The sequence below is a fragment of the Amblyraja radiata genome, chromosome 26 (genome assembly GCF_010909765.2).
Source record: "Amblyraja radiata isolate CabotCenter1 chromosome 26, sAmbRad1.1.pri, whole genome shotgun sequence".
In the NCBI taxonomy this organism is placed as follows: Eukaryota; Metazoa; Chordata; class Chondrichthyes; order Rajiformes; family Rajidae; genus Amblyraja; species Amblyraja radiata.
The window spans coordinates 28,011,378-28,032,063 of record NC_045981.1 but is presented as its reverse complement, the minus strand read 5'-3'; the positions used below and the strand labels follow the sequence as shown (position 1 = coordinate 28,032,063).

Here is a 20,686-nt window from a genome sequence, read left to right as displayed (position 1 = left end):
CCCTTCTTCAGATTGGAGAGGAATCACGACCCGAAATGTCGCTTATCCATGTTCTTCAGAGATGCTGCCTGACCCGCCGAGTAATCCAGCACTGTCACTTTCTTTAACTGCATTTGAGTGCTAACGCTTGTGTATGACCATACCCAGATCCCTCCAAACAACATTTAATAGTTCAACAGCATTTTATATAATACTCAGCTCTTCTGTCCTTCCTGTGTGGATAACTTCAGATATCTGCTTCAGATATAAACTACAATTTAGCTTTCTCTCTTCCAACCTATCGGTATCTCTTTGCTGCCATTCTATGCACAAGGGCGGCACAGTGGCACAGCGATAGAGTTGCTGCCTTGCAGCGCCAGTGACCCTGACTATCGGAGCCGTCTGTATGGAGTTTGTACGTTCTCCCCCTGACCGAGTGAGTTTTTTCCGGGTGCTCCGGTTTCTTCCCACATCCAAAGGCGTACAGGTTTGTAGGTTAATTGGCTTTGGTAAAATTGTAAATTGGTCCTAGTGTGTAGGATAATGTTTGCGCGTATGGGGTGATTGCTGGTCGGCGCGGACTCAATGGGACGAAAGGCCTGTTTCCATGCTGTATCTCTAAAATCTAAAGTAGCAGCTTACTGCCAATGTTGGACTCATCAGCAAACTTGGATACATCATACTCCATTCTTCTAAAATATTCACACTGATTACAAAAGCTGAGGCCATAATGTAGGTGCCTGAGGCATCTCTGAGACACTTTGCTAACTTAAATGAGCCATTAAGTAGCATATATTCAGAAATACAATGCTGTTTGGAAATACAAATACCTTACCCCCATACATGCTTCATCCTGAAAAGAACTCAAGCAAATTATGTGAATGCGTTTCCCTTTCATAAAATAAGGTTGCATGACAATTTATGAATTAGGAGCTGGAGTGGATCAGTCAGTGCCTTGAGCTGACTGCAAGTCAATGAAGTCCTGACTGATCTCATTGTACCCTGCCCACATCATTTACTTTTACCCAAAGAAAGCTTTCAGCTACTCACCACCCCTGCTAACAGTTAGCTCTGCCTCATTGTGAGCTGCTTTTCTAAGTACTCTGTTTATCACTAGGTTAACACTGCATTCCAGCATTTCCAAACCAACAAATAACAAGCTGAAGAATTTGTTCTATCTAACTTTCAATGCTAGGGGTAATTATGCTATCCCAGTAGAATCTTCTGAAGAAAGGTCCTGACCCAAAACATTGTCTGTCCATTCCCTCTACAGATGCTGCTTGACCTGCCAAGTTCCGCCGGCACTTTGTGTTTTCCTCAAAATTCCAGCATCGCAACAATCCAGAGCCAGTTCCTTTGAAATCCTAGGATGCAGGACCAAAGGTTTGAGTGCCCTCCCTAAGCATTCGTCAGTCACTTCTTCCGATGGAACTTTTCCTGCAGTGATTTGTTTTTTTAGGTATCTCATTTAGTTTTGCTGCCTGGTTCCCTTTGATTTTTGAAATGCAATTCATAGCAGTACACTATTGTGATGGTAGATATAAAATACCATAACATTTTGATAATTCAGCAAACTCGAGATGTTGATGGTGTTGGATGAGCAGATTTTTCAGACCATTGGATATTACTCTTAGTAATATCCCAATATAATTGGCATTTTTAAAACATTGCTTCACAGTGGACCAATTTCCCAATGAACAGGGTGAGTTTAAAGGGAGCACAGGAAACAGGTCCGGTGAGTAGAAAGGAGGTGTGGATAACAAGTTTAAAGTGAATGTGGGAAACAGCACCCGCTGAGTCAGATGTCAAACCATCAATATTTTTCTCAATTGGATACTGGATCATCAGTCTCCGAATATATGCCACTTGTCACCTATTGTTTCTCAATCTAATTTAGCTTACACGCCACTCATTGTAATGTAGACACAAGCAACTGCAGATGCTTTACAAAAAAAAGACACAAAGTGCTGGAGTAACACATCAGATCAGGCTGAGCCAGACCCACTGAGTTACTTCAGCACTTTATGTATTGTTATGTTCCCAGCGATATGCTTGCCTTTATTTAGGTTTAAGACTCCAGGACTTGTCACTATCAAATTGAAGGCAAAATTCTGTCCAGTTACAAAACCTGCCTCCTACAGGATCCTATTTAGTACAATTACTAAATCAATCCTCCCCCATTACACTTGAACAGATCCCCTCCTATTTGGGCTTTAATATGTTGATCTTGAAGCTGTCTTGCCCCTTTCCATGAATATGTCATTCACAATGCAATTGCCAATTTGATTTGTCCAGTGGATGACGATGAAAGGCCCTCTCAAGCCATCCCACTATGTTTATCGCATTAGGTTTTTTGCATGCTTCTATTATTTCTCAATTGAACAGGCGGCAGCTATTATTCTCACATGCATTTTATACTCATGGCCAAACATAAGTTTATCCATATATAAACAGCTCCCGCTGGACTGAACTTGGATAGAGTTACAGAATGTAACAGGATTGTTTCCCAAACCATTCATGAACAAAATGAATCACAGTCTACCATTTTGTTTATTCTGCACTTTTTATTCACCAAGAAATTATGAGCAGTGTACAGGCTTTTGTCATTTAAAGTGATGTGTTGTGCCACACAGTGATGTGTTGTGCCACACAGTGATGTGTTGTGCCATTCAAAAACAGCATCAGGATCTGAGATATTTCCTACCATCTACTTCAATCACCCTTTTCTTCAGCAAACTGCTGTAACCGACAGAGCAGGGGAAATCTGCATCATGCCCTCTGTTATTCTCATACCAAGTGCCTTTCAAGACACTTCATGGAGGAACATTTGAAATTGGAGCCTCTGTCACTAATTTATGATAGGACAGCGTAAAAGTTATTTTGACCATGTTCCCGTCTCCTGAAAGCACAGACTCTAAGAAGCAATTCCACTTCAGACTACCTGTGAGTTCTGAACACTGAAATCTGTAACAACTTACAAAAATCCTTTCTCACATCAGTCAGAGTTAATGGGTGACAACCAAATCAATCGATTTTTCTCTCTGTAATCCAGGGCGTGGAAAAGACAATTATGGAATTACTATATTGCTTAAACTGAAATCTTCTAACGAGAATGAAAATGGAACTGGGGACTTGTCTGATCTATCATGCAAACACTGTACACTGGATAAAGTCTCCTAATGAAGATGCAATTTACAAAAACAAAATTGAAGTTTCATTCAATCACTGGCTGTACACATACATATCGTCTGAAAAGTCAATTAAAGAGCCATATCTGAAGTGGCTCGCCCAAGGATCATTTGCAGGAAATTGGAGTGTAAAATGGAAGCAGATGGCTGCTGGGCCAAACTGCCTGTTCACTGTAATGTTCCCAAAACTTCACGTCAGACCAAGCAGAAAGTCAGACCAGTGGAATATTTTGTGCAATAAAATACTCCAGTAAGCAGGTTTATTTCAACCTCCTGTGGAAATTATTCCTGTTGATTCAGATCCAAGCATGTTACTATAAACAAGATCAGTCTTGTAGATAAACCACCATAAACAAGAACTGGAAGCCAAATGTACGTAATCACCTTATTTATTGGGGTTGCTACCTGCCTGCTTATTGGTCCAATGCTTTATAGTAATTAATATTTTGTGATGTTTGTACAATAACTGGAGTGCTGCCATTGTGTCCAGATATGTAAAACCTTTCTTTTTGTTTGCATTTACAGAGTGAATTGTGAAATTTGGGGATTGCACAGCCAATGACATTGATGAAAGCGACACTGTGTTACTTTGCTAAGAGTCATACAGCTGCCACTCCCCATTGCACAAAGCAAGGCAAGGCACAAGCCACCACAGCTGAGAATAAGACAACTTACTATTGCGGAAGGTTATGGACATATAGCAAGTGTGGCTGGCTCCAAGGTTAATGCTGGGGTCTAGTCTCAGATCTGAGACAGCAACACCATAACTAGAAAACTTAATGTGTATAACCTTCAAATAAATAGAATAATTGATTCAAAACTAAAATTAAACATAATATATAATGCAGTACAAATGTTAATCATTCATAAATAGCAAGGGAGTCCAGCAAAATAATATAACATAATCAAAAACACAATTTTACTTTCAAATAGGTAGCAATGTAACTTGGCAATGACTCCAAATAAATTAATACAAAAATTGGATACAAGTTTGTAATACAAATGAAAAGCTGTAATGAGAAGGCATAAGCATGACATGTTCATTCAATAACAGGCACACTTGCAGGAGGGTTTGGAAATCTTGTAACAGAGAGAGAGAAGCTACAAAGAAAGAAGTGTGCTGACTATTGCTGAGAGGTGAGCCCAGAGAGAGGTTGCTGCAATGTGCCTTAACATGCAATGCTCTGAAAGACCCCCTGGAAGCAACATTTTCTGCCTCTACTTCCCAGCAGCCTCCCTCCCGGTTCAGCCTTGACAAATGTTGCCAATCCGAGTTTTATACCCATTCTTGAATCTTAACTTCTGACAACATCGAGAAGTTATATTCAGCAGGATATAATTAATACCAGTTTTTTTGAAAACATGATTGTGGCTACCTGTTGTAGATACCATTCTTTCTACAGAAGGAATTCTTCACTGAAAGTCGCCTGTTGTTGAGCTCCAGCGCAGGGAAACGTCCATTGTCTAAGCTCAAGATTTCTTCGTGAGCCAGAGTGCCAGCTTTTGTGTTATTTCCTGCAATAAGAGAAAGGTAAAGTATATTTCACTCCAGTTAAGCAGATCTTTGTTCCCTGCATGTGTAGTTAGCACTAACCACTACACTGCCACTTGGGGCACGGCTTCTGAAGGAGATCTCAGACATCAATTGTAAATTCAATATAATTTTAAGAGCTCCTCACATTTTTGCAAAATTATGAAAAATATTAATTTCACAAGCATATTGTCAGGGAATAAACTGTATTAAAACTATGAAGAAAATAGCTTTTACACCTTGTGGTTTCCGATCGGTGAATTAGTACTTTCAGAAATACCAAGTCAGCAGAGTGAAAATGTCAAGACGGCACCGGCGATCATTTTGCTGACCACCTCTGCTCAGTCTGCCTAAACCTATCTGATCTCCCAGTTGCTAAACACTTAACTCCCCCTCCCATTCCCACACTGACCTTTCTGTCCTGGGCCTCCTCCATTGTTAGAGTGAGGCCCAGCGCAAATTGGAGGAACAGCACCTTAGGTAGCTTACACCCCAGCGGTATGAACATTGACTTATCTCACTTCAAGTAACCCTCTCTCTCTCCATCCCTCCCCCTTCCCAGTTCTCTGACCAGTCTTACTGTCTCCAACTACATTTTATCTGTGTTTGCTTTGTTGTTACCTTCTCCCGGCTAACATTGATTCATTCGACATTTTCCTTGTTCTCCATTCCCTTGGTCCTATTTTCACACCTTACACTTCTTTATCTATGTATCCTCCCTCTCCCCTGACATCACAGATGAAGGGTCTCAACCCGATAAGTCACCCCTTCCTTCTCTCCAGAGATGCTGCCTGTCCCGCTGAGTTACTCCAGCATTTTGTGTCTATTTTCGATTGAAACCAGCATCTGCAGTTCCTTCCTACACTCTTTGTATCATTATGTGCAAATACTGTGGAGAGTCAGAGCAATAATCATGATCAATTCTGTGGGCACTCACACGGTACACACTTTCACCATGTAAAATTCCAATACGCTGTCATTTGACGAATTAGAAATCCCTCTTCCCTAGTTAGATTAATTGGCATCCTGTATCAGAACGTAGTCTCTGGTCTTACTCAGCTCCAGGTTTGAGGGGCACTTCACATAACTGTGAGAATTTTCTATGACAAAGGGAATTGCTGCATTTATTGGAATCAATATAAGAACACACGATAGACATTGCTGGTTCCAGTAGGTATATTGTACACAATTAAAATATGAACAAAGCAACATTTGGCCATTGTTCAGTGTGATCTATTAAATGGATCTGAAACCACAATGTTCAGATTCAGACAAAAGTACAAAAACTATAAGGCAGAGGTACTCAAACAATTAAGAAAGATATTTGTTGTTAATAGTCTGATCTTAATTAGATCTCACGCTACAAAGAGCAGTATTAATTGAATCATAAAAAATACATTCCTTAGATCCGCAGTTTTGATAGGTTTTGGAAAATGACCCAGCCGAGAACAAATGAGCTCAAATTATGTAAATTATTCAATTAAATATTTCACTTCAAAATCTCATCATTGCAGACACTACTATTGCTTATTCTGACTGGTTAAAAAGGTGGTACTGGTTTATTAGTATAATCTCTGGAGAACATAGATAGGTGGTCTTTTGTGTCTGAAAAGGGGTCCCAACCAGAAGCGTCACCTACCCATGTTCTCCAGAGATGCTGCCTGACTTGCAGAGTTACTCCAGCACTTTTGCGGATCGCATAGATTGTCCAGAGAGATTGCAGATGCTTGAATCCTGTGCTAAAATAAAGTGCTGGAGGAACAGTGGGCCAAGTATCATCTGTGGAGGGAATAGGCAGATGTTTTGGGTCTCGACCCTTTCTCGCACTGATGGTGTAGAGGGTAAAAAGGGGAAGGGGGTCAAAAGATAGCAAGTGATTGGTGGATCCATCATCCGTGAGCCGCTGAGTGTCGCCAGCACTTTGTGCATACATGTATGATGCTCCTACCTGCTGCCAATGGGTCTCCCGGCCACCTAAGGACAGTGAGGAATAAGCATGATGTCTAGCCAGAAGGTGACAGGATGCTCATTTTAATGAGCCCCAATCCCATTCCTGCTTCCTGACAAAGGTTGAAATATTTTCTGTTCCCAATCATTATCTAGTGATTTTTCTTTCTATAAACACAACAACAGAATCTGGTCAGACATGTAGACACGAGGATCTGTAGATTCTGGTTTACAAAAATAAGACACAAAGTGCTGGAGTAACTTAATGTGTTAGGCAGATTCTTTGGAGAACATGACAATTTGGGGTGGGACCCTTCTTCAGACTGGTTATGTGGGTGGGTGGTGGGTGGGGGGTGGAGGGGACAAAAGCTAGAAGAGAGGAGGGGCAGGACACTGTGTGGCAAGTAATGTGTGAAAACAGGCGGGGTGGGGGGTAGGGTTTTATAGGTAGATGGCTTCACAAGGGGGAGGGGAAAGGAAGGGGTGTTGTTAGAAGTTGTCTAAAATCATAGAATTCACTGTTCATACCATTGGGTTGTAAGGTGCCTAAGTGGAATTTGAATGGCCAAGTGGAATTTGAATTTGAAATGTGCTCAGCTGCCGTACTCACTGGTACACTGCTTGCAAACACTCCCTCTCCAGCTGTACATAGGAAAGAAGCCAATGCTCATAGAATCATATTCCAGATCAGAGGAAAGATAGCTAAAATTTTGAAAAAGGGAAATTAAATTGTGTGGATAGGTAATGGCTGCCAGATATCCTTTGACAATGAAACACAAAGGAAGCTTGGATAGATTGGAAGCCTGTTAGTACGCAACAGAATAGGAAATATTGATGCGTGACCTTCTGCTGAGAGATGAGGAACATGTGACTTCCCTCCTCACTATAAATAATCACAGGCACTTCCAGCAGTGTACTAATATTTATTTAAAACGCGCCTGGAGTTTTAAGCTCTATCTATATTAAAAATATTTCACCACAAAGGCTAAAAGTGATTCCTATTTTAAATTAATCAGACATATGCAACCAGACTTTTGAAATTCTGAATTGAGATTATTTAATTCATCAAAGATTAGTATAGCTAAATGAAGATATCCTAACATAATTCCAATTAGATACGACTAATTCTGCAGTTAAAATGGAGCCATGTGATTCTAGCACAGTTGAGTGCATTATCAAAAATGGACCGCCAATGGGTTTTGAAGAAGGACAATTGACCTGAATATTGACTGTTGTTCTTTCCGCAGATGCTGCCTGACCTGCTGAAGTTGAAGGCTTCTGATGTTTTCTGTTTTGTTTTGAATTTCCAGCGCCAGCAAATGTTATTTTTATTAAATGAGTCCCTGTATTGGCTTACCCCTCATGATCTTATACACCTCAATATGGTCACCTCTCCAGCTTCCTACGCTCCAACAAAAAAAGCCTTACCATATCCAACCTCTCCCTATAGCTCAAGCCAGCAAACCCAGGTAACATGCTGGTGAACCTCTTCTGCACCCTTTACACTTTACTGATATCCTTCCTGTAGTTGGGTGACCAGAACTGCTGAGACCTTTTATTCAAATATTTCTATGATTTCTTTGTTATGCAGCATCAATTTTTTGCAACTTTCTATTATTCAACCTGTGTAATGTTTGTGAGCAACAATTTTAGTGAAATTTACTAATTCTTCGTGGGTGTTTCATATTAAAAAGGAAAGAGCATATGTGACCTGCCAATGTTGACAATAAGTCATCTATCAGACAAAAGTCAATGAACTGAGGCTCATGAGAATATAGCCACAACGTCCCTTGTGGTCTTTTCATTGCCAGTTTAGTAATTGATACAATCAACAGATTTGTCTTTTCCTGTGCTTGAATTTTAATTACATATAATAATATTTTTCTTGCTTAGTTTACATGGTAAACATTTATTTCATTGGTTTATTCACTAAACTGAAATTAAATCCTGAATATTAAATATACAGCTACAAAGCACTAGTTACATTCTTAAGAAACCTTGAGAAAGTCGTGTTATTGCAGCCCACGTAATACAAACAGTGTTCCCTAATGTCTCCCTAAATGTCTCTACTATTTATTTCATTCCCCTTACATGTTTTTCCTCTACATGCTCAATTTTTGTAAGGTGTCCTTGAGACTCTTGAAAGGCGCCCATAAATAAAATTTATTATTATTATTATTAATCTCTTTATACTGCATTATGGAAATGCACGTTATAGCAGAAACACTGTCATGTGAACATTTACACAACACTTCAGCAAGACTTGGCCACACATGACACCTGTGGACAACATGTATAATCTTAATCAGGCTGACATGAAACATTTTACAGATACCAGGGAAAGGACTCATTCTCATCTATCAGCAAACCAATGTACCAAGGAGGGGATAGAATGTGAACATCCTTATAACTATAAAAACTCTGATCTTGTATGTGGTTGTGTGTGTGTGTGTGTGTGTGTGTGTGTGTGTGTGTGTGTGTGTGTGTGTGTGTGTGTTGTCACATCTTCTCGAAAAAACGACGCGCTAACGGTAACATTTTTACATATTCGGGTAGAGATTTACCCCCTGGAGTCCGAAATCGCCTTATCTGAAAAATTCATGCTTTATTTTTCGAGTTATTTATGAAAATATTCACAAATCCGATAAAACTTTGAAAATATATGAGATGGTCTCGCTGATGATGTCGCAATGGGTCTACTGCGCGCGGCCTGCTCAGTGTTCCACGCGCTGCGAGTGACGTTACCCCCCCAACCACTCCCCCCCGTACTTGGGACCTGGAGCCTGCAGCCGCCAGCGAGGGAGTATTGCGTTCGGGAACCTGCCCTCCCCTGGGACGACCCCTCCCCCCGGGCTCTGGATTGAAGCCGCTGAACTTGCAGTTCTTTGGTTGACTCCCGCCCCGCTGCCCGCGACCCGTTCCCCTCCTCCTCTCCCCCCCTTCCCCTCCTCCTCCTCTACCCCCCTCTCCCCCCTTTCCGTCCCCCCTCTCTTCCCCATCTCCCCCTTTCTCCCCTCCCCCCCTCTCTTCTCCCCCTCTCCCCTCCCCTTCCCCGCCCCTCTTCTCCCCCCTCTCTCACCCTCTCTACCCCCTCTCCCCCCTCCCACTCCCCCCTCCCCTCCCTCTCTCTCCCCCTCTCTTCCCCCCCCTCTCCCCATCTCTCCTCCCCTTCCCCGCCCCCTTCTCCACCCCTTCCCCCCCCTCCCTAAACCCCTTCCCCCCTCCTTCCCTCCTCCCACCACTCTCCCCTCTCTGTCTCTGCCTCTCTCTATCTCTGCCCATCTCTCTCTGTCTCTGCCCCTCTGTCTCGTCCCCCTCTCTCTACCCCCCTCCCTCTCTAGATGCGCCTGCGAGTTGGGGGCTATGCATCAGTGGATTAGGGCGGGGACACAAAAAAGGAGCCAATTAATAATATTAATATAATATTAAGGGAGGGGGGTTAGTGTGTGTATGTGGGGGGTAGTTAGTGTGTGTGTGGGGGTGGTTTGTGTGTGTGTGGGGGTGGTTAGTGTGTGTGTGGGGGTGGTTGTGTGTGTGTGGTGGGTTTGTGTGTGTATGTGGGGGGTGGTTTGTGTGTGTGTGGGGGTGGTTAGTGTGTGTGTGGGGGTGGTTTGTGTGTGTATGTGGGGGGTGGTTTGTGTGTGTGTGGGGGTGGTTAGTGTGTGTGTGGGGGTGGTTTGTGTGTGTATGTGGGGGGTGGTTTGTGTGTGTGTGGGGGTGGTTAGTGTGTGTGTGTAGCCGCAGGCCCCCCCCCCCCCCGCAACCGTGCGTTGAGGGGACGGGACCCAACGAGTCCCACTTAGTCTAGTAGAATATAAAAGCAAAATGACTCATCTGGATTGTTTAAAACACTGATTAGAGACCTTTATCTAACTGTGGTCGCCGATCTTTTCAAAGGAAATTAAGATTATCGAGAGGGTGCCAGGCAAGACTTAGAAGAATAGTTACAGGGAAGGGAGGGTTTACTGATATGATTGCAAGTATGAATTTAATTGTTCTATCTGGTATATATGACAATAAAACACTCTTGACTTGGTTAGATTAAGGCAGCTGGGCTTGCTCTAAGCAAGGTTGAGAGAAGGTGAAAATTAAATAATTGCAGATACTGGAAACATGAAATATAAGCAGAAAATGCTAGAAACACTCAGCAGGTTTGGCAGCACCTGAATATTTCCAGCATTTTCTGTTTTTATTGTACCCTTGGGTTTTAATCTAGCAAGGAATCAAACAAGGGAACTGCACCTGACAACTGTCCAGTTTTATTTGAAGTGTTTCCACAACAGCAGCAAACAATAGCATGAGACTCAGGTGAGATGACAGGCTGCAGTTGAAAGTCTGTCTTATCACAGCAGAGTTTATGCATAAACAGTACTACTAATGCACGCTACTAGTTTTTAGATAAACTGTTGCACAAGCGATCAATGTTTTCAGAAAACAAAGGAAGAAACTGACGAGGAAACAGATCATTAATAGTGTAGGGAGGAACTGCAGATGCTGGTTTACACTGAGGATAGACACAACATGTTGGAGTAACTCAGCGGGACAGGCAGCATCTCTGGAGAAAAGGAATGGGTGATGTTTCGGGTCGAGACCCTTCTTCAGACTGAGAGTCAGGGGAAATCGAAATGAGACCCTTCTTCAGAAAAATAATTCAGTTTGGAGCAGTCGTTTCTTCCAATGTGCTCATCAATTTACATAATGGAAGTCTCTCAGAGCTGGATTTGCATTTGACACCAGTGTGAAAATTTCTGAAGCAAATAACCTGTGGCTTGGCTTCAATATTCAGTAGTGGAGCAGATGAATGACTGCTCAATATTTGTACTTGCAGCCCTGTAATCATTCACGTACCACCTGTCTTCTAGCTCAATTTTAAAATAAAAAAATTAAATCACGTGATGTTTTCTGGGCGTGACTGACAAATCACATCTCAGAAGTGAGAGCATATGTCTCAAGTTCACACCATTATTGAGCAGCTGGCTGAAAATAACACTCATGAATAAGATTATTTTGTTGACTAGTTCTGCAGGGAATACAAATAGAATGCTAATGCTAGTGCTGTTTTACAATGCATTTGTGGCAGACAAATTTCCTTCATTTTCTTCAACCTGAAGTGACTCCATCTAAAGTAGATTTCTGTAATCTATCAGCTGTCTTTCGCTTAAAGTTCATAAAGTTACAACATGGAAACTACAAAGTTATTATGCACAATAGATCGTGTCTTGCTCATGCAATGGATGGTCAGGTCCCAAACACATACATCACTCTGTTCTTGAGAATTTGATTGTCTGTCATGGTTAACATCGTATATGATACAACTGCAAAATGTTCACATGTACCATCTCCCTTGTATGCTGATTCCTTTTTGATAGGTACGGCTATTGTTGAAATATTCATGCATGTCAGGACTTGAGGAACGGAATTGTAAGGAGCAGTTGGGCAGGCTAGGACTGTTCATTGAGGGGCAGGAGGATGAGGGGTGATCTTATAAAGGTGTATAAAATCACGAGGGGAATAGATAATTGTAACCACTTTTTCCCAGGGTAGGGGAATCAAGAACTAGAAGCATTGATTTAAGGTGAGAGGACAAAGATTTAGTAGGAACCTGAGAGGCAATTATTCCCGCAGAGGAAAGGCATATGGAACGAGCTGCCAGAGGAAGTGGTTGAGGCGCGTACTGCAACTTTGTTCATGAGAAATCGATTGTTCATCATGGTTAATGCCATTGTGTATAGATGTTCGCATGTTCCAGGTTTGGACAGATACATGGATGGGAAAGGTTTAGAGGAATATGGGACTAATGCGGGCAAATGGGACTAGTTTAGATTGGGCATCTTAGTCAGCATAGACGAGTTGGGCTGAAGGGCCTGTTGCCGGGCTATATGAATCTATGTTTCTCAGTTATGTTGCATGGGACCCCGTTAAACTTGATCTAAACCATAGACACAAAATGCTGGGGTAACTAAACGGGACAGGCAGCATCTCTGGAGAGCAGGAATGGGTGACGTTTCGGGTTGAGACCTTTCAGACAGAAGGGTTTCGACCCGCAATGTCACCCATTCCTTCTCTCCAGAGATGCTGCCTGTCTGACTGAGTTACTCCAGCATCTTGTGTCTATCTTCGATTTAAACCAGCATCTGCAGTTCCTTCCTACGCATTTGATCTAAACCGTACCTATTTTCTCTAAGCGCATTTAAATCAGGCCTAAAAACACTGTTGTTTACTATAGCTTTTCCATAACCTGACATGCAGGTAATCTTAACCGTCTAATTTTAACCCTCTTATGTGCTTTTTAAAATCGTTTTATTGTTTCATTGTCGTTGTTTTATTAATCATACATTTGTCGTATTGCTTATTTTGCAATTTTTAATTATTGACTATTTTATTTTTTCTTTCCTATAAAGCACCTTGAATTGCTTTGTTTGCACGAGTGGTGCTATACAAATAAACTTGCCTTTGCCTTTGCCTTTCTAGAATGATGAAATCTCAGCGAGAGTCCTGACCAATTTTCCTAATCTGAAGATAGTTATAAAATGCTGGAGTAACTGAAGAAGACTGGAGAAGAAGGGTCTTGACCTGAAATATCATCCATTCCTTTTATCCAGAGATGCTGTCTGTCCCCCTAAGTTACTCCAGCATTTTGTGTCTATCTTTGGTGTAAACCAGCATCTGCAGTTCCTTCCTACATTTTCCCTAATCGGAACCTCAGGATACTAAAGTCACCTGTAGTCCTTTCTTGCCTAGGCTTAAGAGTACAGAATGATTCAATCCTTGCTCGACATGCTTAACCACACATTGTAGCTTTCCAATGGCTTAGTGAGTTTATACAATGAAAATGCTAATTTATTAGATAATTAAAGATTTTTGAATTGTTATCGTTGGCATATGGGTCACAGACAATATTGAAGCTGAAACTTGTTTGGTAATTTTATGTGTGATGTGTTTACATTCCGAGTAGTGTTCCTGTTATAGGGTGCTGCCAATGTCCTGCATTGTGTTCAGGCTGGCTCAGTGCCCACTACAGTTGCAGGGCAGAGTCCAGCTCCCTGCATCACCCTGCCATAAGGGGAAATCTGTGCTTCACAAGGCTGTCACTGGGCAACTCCGGCCATGCTTCTTCAATGTCCACACCTTGATAATGGCTGTACACTTACAGTTTGACCAAAAGGTAAAGGCAACTAGCTGATCAATTTGAAACATTGATTTCTCCAATTTTAGGTAACTTTAACAAGTCAAGTCAAGAGTCAAGAGAGTTTATGTGTCCCAGATAGGACAATTACATTCTTGCTTGCTGCAGCACAACAGGGTATTGTAAGCATAAATACAGAGTTCAGTGTGTCTATGTAGCATAGATCATATAAAAAAAACATAAATGAATAGATAAAGTGCAATAGGCTGTTATAGTTCAGTTTGTTTGATGGCGAGCTTAATAGCCTGATGGCTGTGGGGAAGAAGCTGGATGTAGCAGATTTCAGGCTCCTGTACCTTCTACCTGATGGCAGCGGAGAGATGAGTGTGTGGCCAGGATGGTGTGGGTCCTTGGTGATGTTGGCAGCCTTTTTGAGGCAGCGACTGCGATAGATTCCTACGATGGTGGGGAGGTCAGAGCCGATGATGGACTGGGCAGTGGTCACAACTTTCTGCATTCTCCTTTTTTGTAAACCAGCATCTGGAGTTCCCTGTTTCTACTTTCTTAATCTGATGCACTATCTACTCTTCCAATTGCCAATCGATAACAGAAGAAACATTCCTGCTTTATTTGTATGATCTAACTTTCAATTGTGGTAATTATGTCATTTGAGGAAGGGTGCCGGCCGGAAACATCGTCTGTCCATTCCCTCCACAGTTGTTACCTGATGTACCGAGTCCCCTCAGCAGTATGTTTTCTGATCTATGTTATCGGTTGGCATCCTGGTTTAAATCCCTCATCTCAGCTCAATGAAGCAAAGCAGCTAGAGATTATTAATCTGCACAATTTAAGTAATTAGTGTAATAAGCGGCTGAGATAAAAGACAAGCTCATTTCCACTTATCCAGAGCTGTGTGTGACTGCTTTTTTTTGGAGATACAGCGCAGAAACAGGCCTTTCAACCCACAGAGTCCATCGATCATCCGGTACACTAGCACTATCCTACATACTAGGTACGATTAACATTTTGTTTGCAGAAGCCAATTAACCAACAAACCAGTACGTCTTTGGAATGTGGGAAGAAATCGGAGCACCCAGTGAAAACCACGTGGTAGCAGGAAGAACCTACAAACTCCATACAGACAGTACCCATAGTCAAGATTGAAACCGGGTCTCTGGCACAATAAGGCAGCAACTCTACCGCTGCACCACTGTGCTACATTTATCTCTGATCATATAAATTGACTTGAGTATAGAAGCAGTCTGAAGAAGGGTTTCGGCCCGAAACGTCGCCTATTTCCTTCGCTCCATAGATGCTGCTGCACCCGCTGAGTTTCTCCAGCAATTTTGTGTACCTTGAGTATAGAAGTTGGGATGTAATGTTAAAATTGTACAAGGCATTGGTGAGGCCAATTCTGGAGTATGGTGTACAATTTTGGTCGCCTAATTATAGGAAGGATGTCAACAAAATAGAGAGAGTACAGAGGAGATTTACTAGAATGTTGCCTGGGTTTCAGCAACTAAGTTACAGAGAAAGGTTGAACAAGTTAGGGCTTTATTCTTTGGAGCACAGAAGGTTAAGGGGGGACTTGATAGAGGTCTTTAAAATGATGAGACGGATAGACAGAGTTGACGTGGATAAGCTTTTCCCACTGAGAGTAGGGAAGATTCAAACAAGGGGACATGACTTGAGAATTAAGGGACAGAAGTTTAGGGGTAACATGAGGGGGAACTTCTTTACTCAGAGAGTGGTGGCTGTGTGGAATGAGCTTCCAGGGAAGGTGGTGGAGGCAGGTTCGTTTTTATCATTTAAAAATAAATTGGATAGTTATATGGACGGGAAAGGAATGGAGGGTTATGGTCTGAGCGCAGGTATATGGGACTAGGGGAGAATACGTGTTCGGCACGGACTAGAAGTGTCGAGATGGCCTGTTTCCGTGCTGTAATTGTTATATGGTTATATGGTTATAATATGACCGCTGATGGAAATGGGGCAAATTGAAAGATATCTAACAAAGTATGTTTGATTTAATAGACATTGTGCCACCAACACACAAGCTTAAGTTCATCAGGCAGAGTCTAATTTCTTAACACTTGAAGTTGCCAGGAATGACCATTGAGATGAAGAAGAAAATTAATGTGAAGACACTGAGTTTCCTTCATGAAGATATCGTGGACAATATGTTTGCTGTTGCACATGAGATCACTTTATATGTTTGTTGGGAAAACAATTACCAGCAAATTTTACCAGACAATTGCTGGAGTAACTCAGCAGGTCAGGCAGCAGCTCATGGATAGGTGAGCTTTCACGTCCAGACGCTTCTTTGGGAGGGAGTTTTTACACTTTACTCTTTAACATATGGATGTGACTCATTCATCATTGGTGCCTGAGCCCACTGTGACCAAAACATCACTTCAAGCCTCCAAACACCTCTTATGGTTCTTTCTGGATATTTAGTACTTAAAAAGTTTCAAATACTGGGCTAATTGTAAGTCTACCACCTACATTACAAAATGTATTGTAAAATCATCTTATTATTGGGATGTCTTTGCATGTGTTGCAATGATAGGATGCAATGTCATGTAGTTTAGTGATACAGCATGGAAACAGGCCCTTCAGCCCACCAAGACCATGCCGACCATCGATCACCCGTCAACACTAGTTCTGTGCTATCTCCTACATACTGTGCTATCTCACTGCCTACACACAAGAGGCAATTATACGGAAGTCAATTAACCTGCAAGCATGCACATCTTTAGGATGTGGGAGGAAACCAGAGGAAATACATGCGGACACAGGGAAAATGTGCAGGCAACGGATGTCAGGATCGAACCCGGGTCTTTGGCCCTGTGAGGCAGTGGCTCAACCACTGTGTTGGCCACCAATTGAATTGTTTTAATTTAGAGTTTGGAAAGATCAATGTAATCTTAATCTTAATTCTAGAAGGATCTGTTGAACTACGACATAATTATTGTATACTCACCGGAATCTGTTTTTTTGGTGTATTTTTTACTTTGTCCGCGGATTATCAGTACGAACACCAACAGAAGGATGAAGATGAGTCCAACCAAGGCAATGACCACCAGGAACCACCATTCCTCATAAAACGGCGTTGCATTTTGGGCTAAAAAAATGAAAAACAAAGTGCAAAATGTGGTAAATAACATGCAGCAGGCAGGAGTGGTTTGACTTTGTGAAGTTACAGTGGAAAGAGCAGCCTCTTATTTTGAGGGGAGTGTTGATAACAGCATTATATCCTGGTATACATATTTGAGTTTTTATTTTAAACTTTAAGTTTATTTGTAATAAAAAATATACACACAATAAAACCACTATTGATACACTCTTAGTGTGCCTGTACATTCAGAATCGCTAATCTTAACACCAAAATGTAAAAACTAGGAACTGCTGATTTTTTTAGTTTGTTTACAAAAACAGACAGAAAGTGCAGGAGTAACTCAGCAGGTCAGGCAGCATCCCTGGAGAACATGGATGTGTGCTGTTTCGGGTCGCGACCCTCCTTTTTTCTTTACACATAACACCATTACCACCCATGTAGCCCCTTGGGGAGATATCCCTTTCCTTATTTGAACGGTGTTCCCACCAGACTCAGACCCTCAATGTCCAGTCACTGAAGGACCCTAGACTGTGTACCTCCCCCACAGAGTTCTGTTTCTTATCATTATCTCAGAATGAACATAAAAGAACAGTTAAGGTAGATTTAATGAAAGAAAATATGCACACCCAATTACCCATTGAGTGTATTTTTAGAATTCAAATTAGTTTATTAGCAGGTTGACAAATTTCTGCAAATTTCTACACACAGATTACAGCTGACAGCGGCAGGCATTGACTTCACCGTGCTTTAATAGAGCTCACCCATTTATTCACCCATTTTGAAACGTTTGTTCAACATTGTGAACTGAATAACTGCTATTCCCAATAAACGGGCAGGAAAACACACAGAAACAACCCATCAATCAACTAATTAGATCTGAATAGGAATCTGAGGGGTAACTTTTTCACACAAAGGATGGTGGGTGTATGGAATGAGCTGCCAGAGGAGGTAGTTGAGGCTGGGACTATCCCAACGTTTAAGAAAGTTAGACAGGTACATGGATAGGACAGGTTTGGAGGGATATGGACCAGGTGTGGGCAGGTGGGACTAGTGTAACTGGGACACGTTGGCCGTTGGCTGAAAGGCTCGTTTCCACACTGTATCACTCTATGACTATGACTCTATGATACATTAACTCACAGGCATAGAGCTGCACACTAGGGGAACAGTCCCTTCGACCCACATTTTCCCTCCACACAGGCTGCCCAACCTACTGATTTTATCTTGCATTTTCTACTTTTACTTCAGGTTTTCAGCGTCTGCAGATTTATTTCCAACCTCTTAATTCAGGATTTGCTAGAGATGAGGAATGGCTTGGGCACACAGTTAAAAACATACAGTGATGTGTAAGAAGCAAAAATGGCTGGAATCTAGAACAAAAAAAACAGGCTGCGAGTCGACCTCTGAGTGAAGCCCAGCACAAACCACAGCCAAAGCAAAGGAAAACTAATACTTTAGTGCTCTATAAATATTTAAAATATCTTAAAAACTGAAACTACCAAAGGAATCAAGTAACACTGCAACTCCCTTCCAAAGCCATTTTGTCTTTTAATCTTTCACTTGTCATTCGAAAATCTCAGTTCATAAATTCTAGGAGCAGAATTAGGCCATTCGGCCCATCACATTTACTCCGCCATTCAATCATGGCTGATCGATCTTTTCCTCTCAACCGTACTCTCCTGCCTTCTCCCCGTAAGCCCTGACACCCTTCTAATCACAAATCTATCAATATCCGCCATAAAAATATCTATTGACTTGGCCTCCACAGCCGTCTGTGACAATGGATTCCACAGATTCACCACCCACTGACTAAAGCAATTCCTCCTCATCTCTTTTCTATTCTGAGGCTATGGCCTCTGGTCCTAGACTCTCTCACTAGTGGAAACATCCTGTCTGCATCCACACTATCTAGGCCTTTCACTATACATATATCTATCTATTTGGCATTGGTTTATTAATACATTTTATTACAAGTATTATCCATGTATTTGAATAACTCGGGATGTGGGCAAAAACAAAAGAAGTATGGCATCATTAAAAGTGAACAAGTACTGCTTCAGTCTCCTGGGACTGAGTTGGACACGTGAATGAATTAGATTGTTGTTGCTTGTCACTGGTTCTCGTGTCAGACCATGGCATCTGGTCTGTACGGTTCCGTTACTGTACAGGCAAACATTTAAGAAACTGTAGAAGGTCTGGGGTGATGATTCTAAAAGCAAATGTCATTAGGCTTGAAGACATAATCAATGAGGCGTGTAAGCAGAGGTGACGTACTTAATGCTCAGTGACAGATTTCTGAACATGGTTCAGACATTGTGTAGATCTGGTCACTACAGCGGGGCTGTAAATCCCTCAGGGCATTGCTGATGACTCCCCGTCTGGAGAGCAGCAGCCAGCTGTTGTACGGAGACCACGTGTTTCTTGCTACCACGCTCACCAAATGCTCAATGGAGCTGATGTCCCAGGGTAGCCGGGGGAGTGAGGAGCGGGGAGCGGGGGGAGACAGGGAGCATGGGAACGGGGCAGTGGGGAAGGTGGGGAGCGGAGATTGGGGGAACAGGGCAGCAGGGGAGTGGGGAGCATGGCAGTGTGGAGAGTGGGGAAGGAGGGGGGTGGGGCAGCGGGGAGCGGCCAAGCAGAAGGCAAGCACGGGAAGATAATGATGATTTAAATACGACAAAGCAAGTCAAAGGACAAGCAAGGGACATAGCAAGGGAGTGGTGCTGTCCAATAGTGTGCCAGAATAAATGCCACGGATTAGAGTCTGAGTGATAATGTGTGACGACCCCAGGCACCCCAGCCCGTTCCCTCCCCCATCACTGACAGGCTGCTGTAAGCCTCTGTCCCAGTGAGAGAGCAGCTGCACTCTGTACAGGAGCAGATGGTGGGCAGCCTGGCGAGCAGAGGTCAGAATGGCTATTACTGCGAAATAGAGGTGGTAACACAGGAGTCAGGAGTGTTTCATTGTCATATGTACCAGCAATGGAACAGTGAAACTCTTCCTTGCTGCAGCTTTACAGGCCCGTTAATGAAATAGCACACAGATAAATATATAACAAGCAATAATCTGTAATACTAGGTAACCAGACCACAACAATGCAAAATCAAAGTTCATAGTGCAAATAAACACAAAGTCCACTATAGATTGTTGCTGAGGAAGGGTGTGGTTAGGAGCGGTGTGGTTCAAGTGCATGATAGTTGATGGGGAAAAAGCTGTATTTATGCCTGATGATACTCACGAGATAAGCGAGTGGCCAGGGTTGTGTGGGTTTTGTAGTAGTGCCTATTTAGATCCCTTTGAAGCAATGCCCAGCTGTGTTGTCTGTCTTACTTGCTGAAGGGGGAGATGCGGGAAGATTTGTGGTGCATGGCATGATTGGGCATGCTATAAGCACCGATCATGGATGGATCTGCCAGGAGCAGATGGTGGTGGTGGAGGGGGAGGGGGGGGGGGGGGGGGGGGGGGGGGGGGGGTTGAGAGGTTGATAACTTACCGGGTAAGTGGTTGGGGAGGGAGGATTATGGTGGGTAGAGTGATCAGCTATGTATTTAGCTATCACCAACTAAAGAGCGATCATGACCTACCATCTGTCCTCTGATTCTAGACTCTCCACTACCGGAAACATCCTTTGAGACTTGTTTCTCTTTCCACAGATACTGCCTGACCTGCAGAGGGTTTTCACATGGTCTGTTGTTCCTTTATGCTGTAACAAATTATGCCACATGATCCGATTTCTTCACAAACAATCCTATTGTGATAGGAAAGTAGGTGTTCATTTTCTGACTTGGACCTTGGT

The 20,686-nt window shown here is 42.5% G+C and overlaps 1 protein-coding gene across 3 annotated transcripts in view; it reads right to left on the bottom strand.

Moving 5' to 3' along the window:
• The window catches only part of sdk2 (sidekick cell adhesion molecule 2), a 659,639-nt gene that overhangs the window by 48,329 nt on the left and 590,624 nt on the right, over positions 1-20,686 (bottom strand). For all 3 annotated transcript variants that reach the window (XM_033044544.1, XM_033044545.1, XM_033044546.1), the window contains 2 exons: positions 16,755-16,895; positions 4,544-4,682 (listed from right to left, as the gene is read on the bottom strand). In XM_033044544.1, the coding sequence (XP_032900435.1) occupies positions 4,544-4,682; positions 16,755-16,895 (280 nt within the window). The remainder of the gene's footprint in view (positions 1-4,543; positions 4,683-16,754; positions 16,896-20,686) is intronic.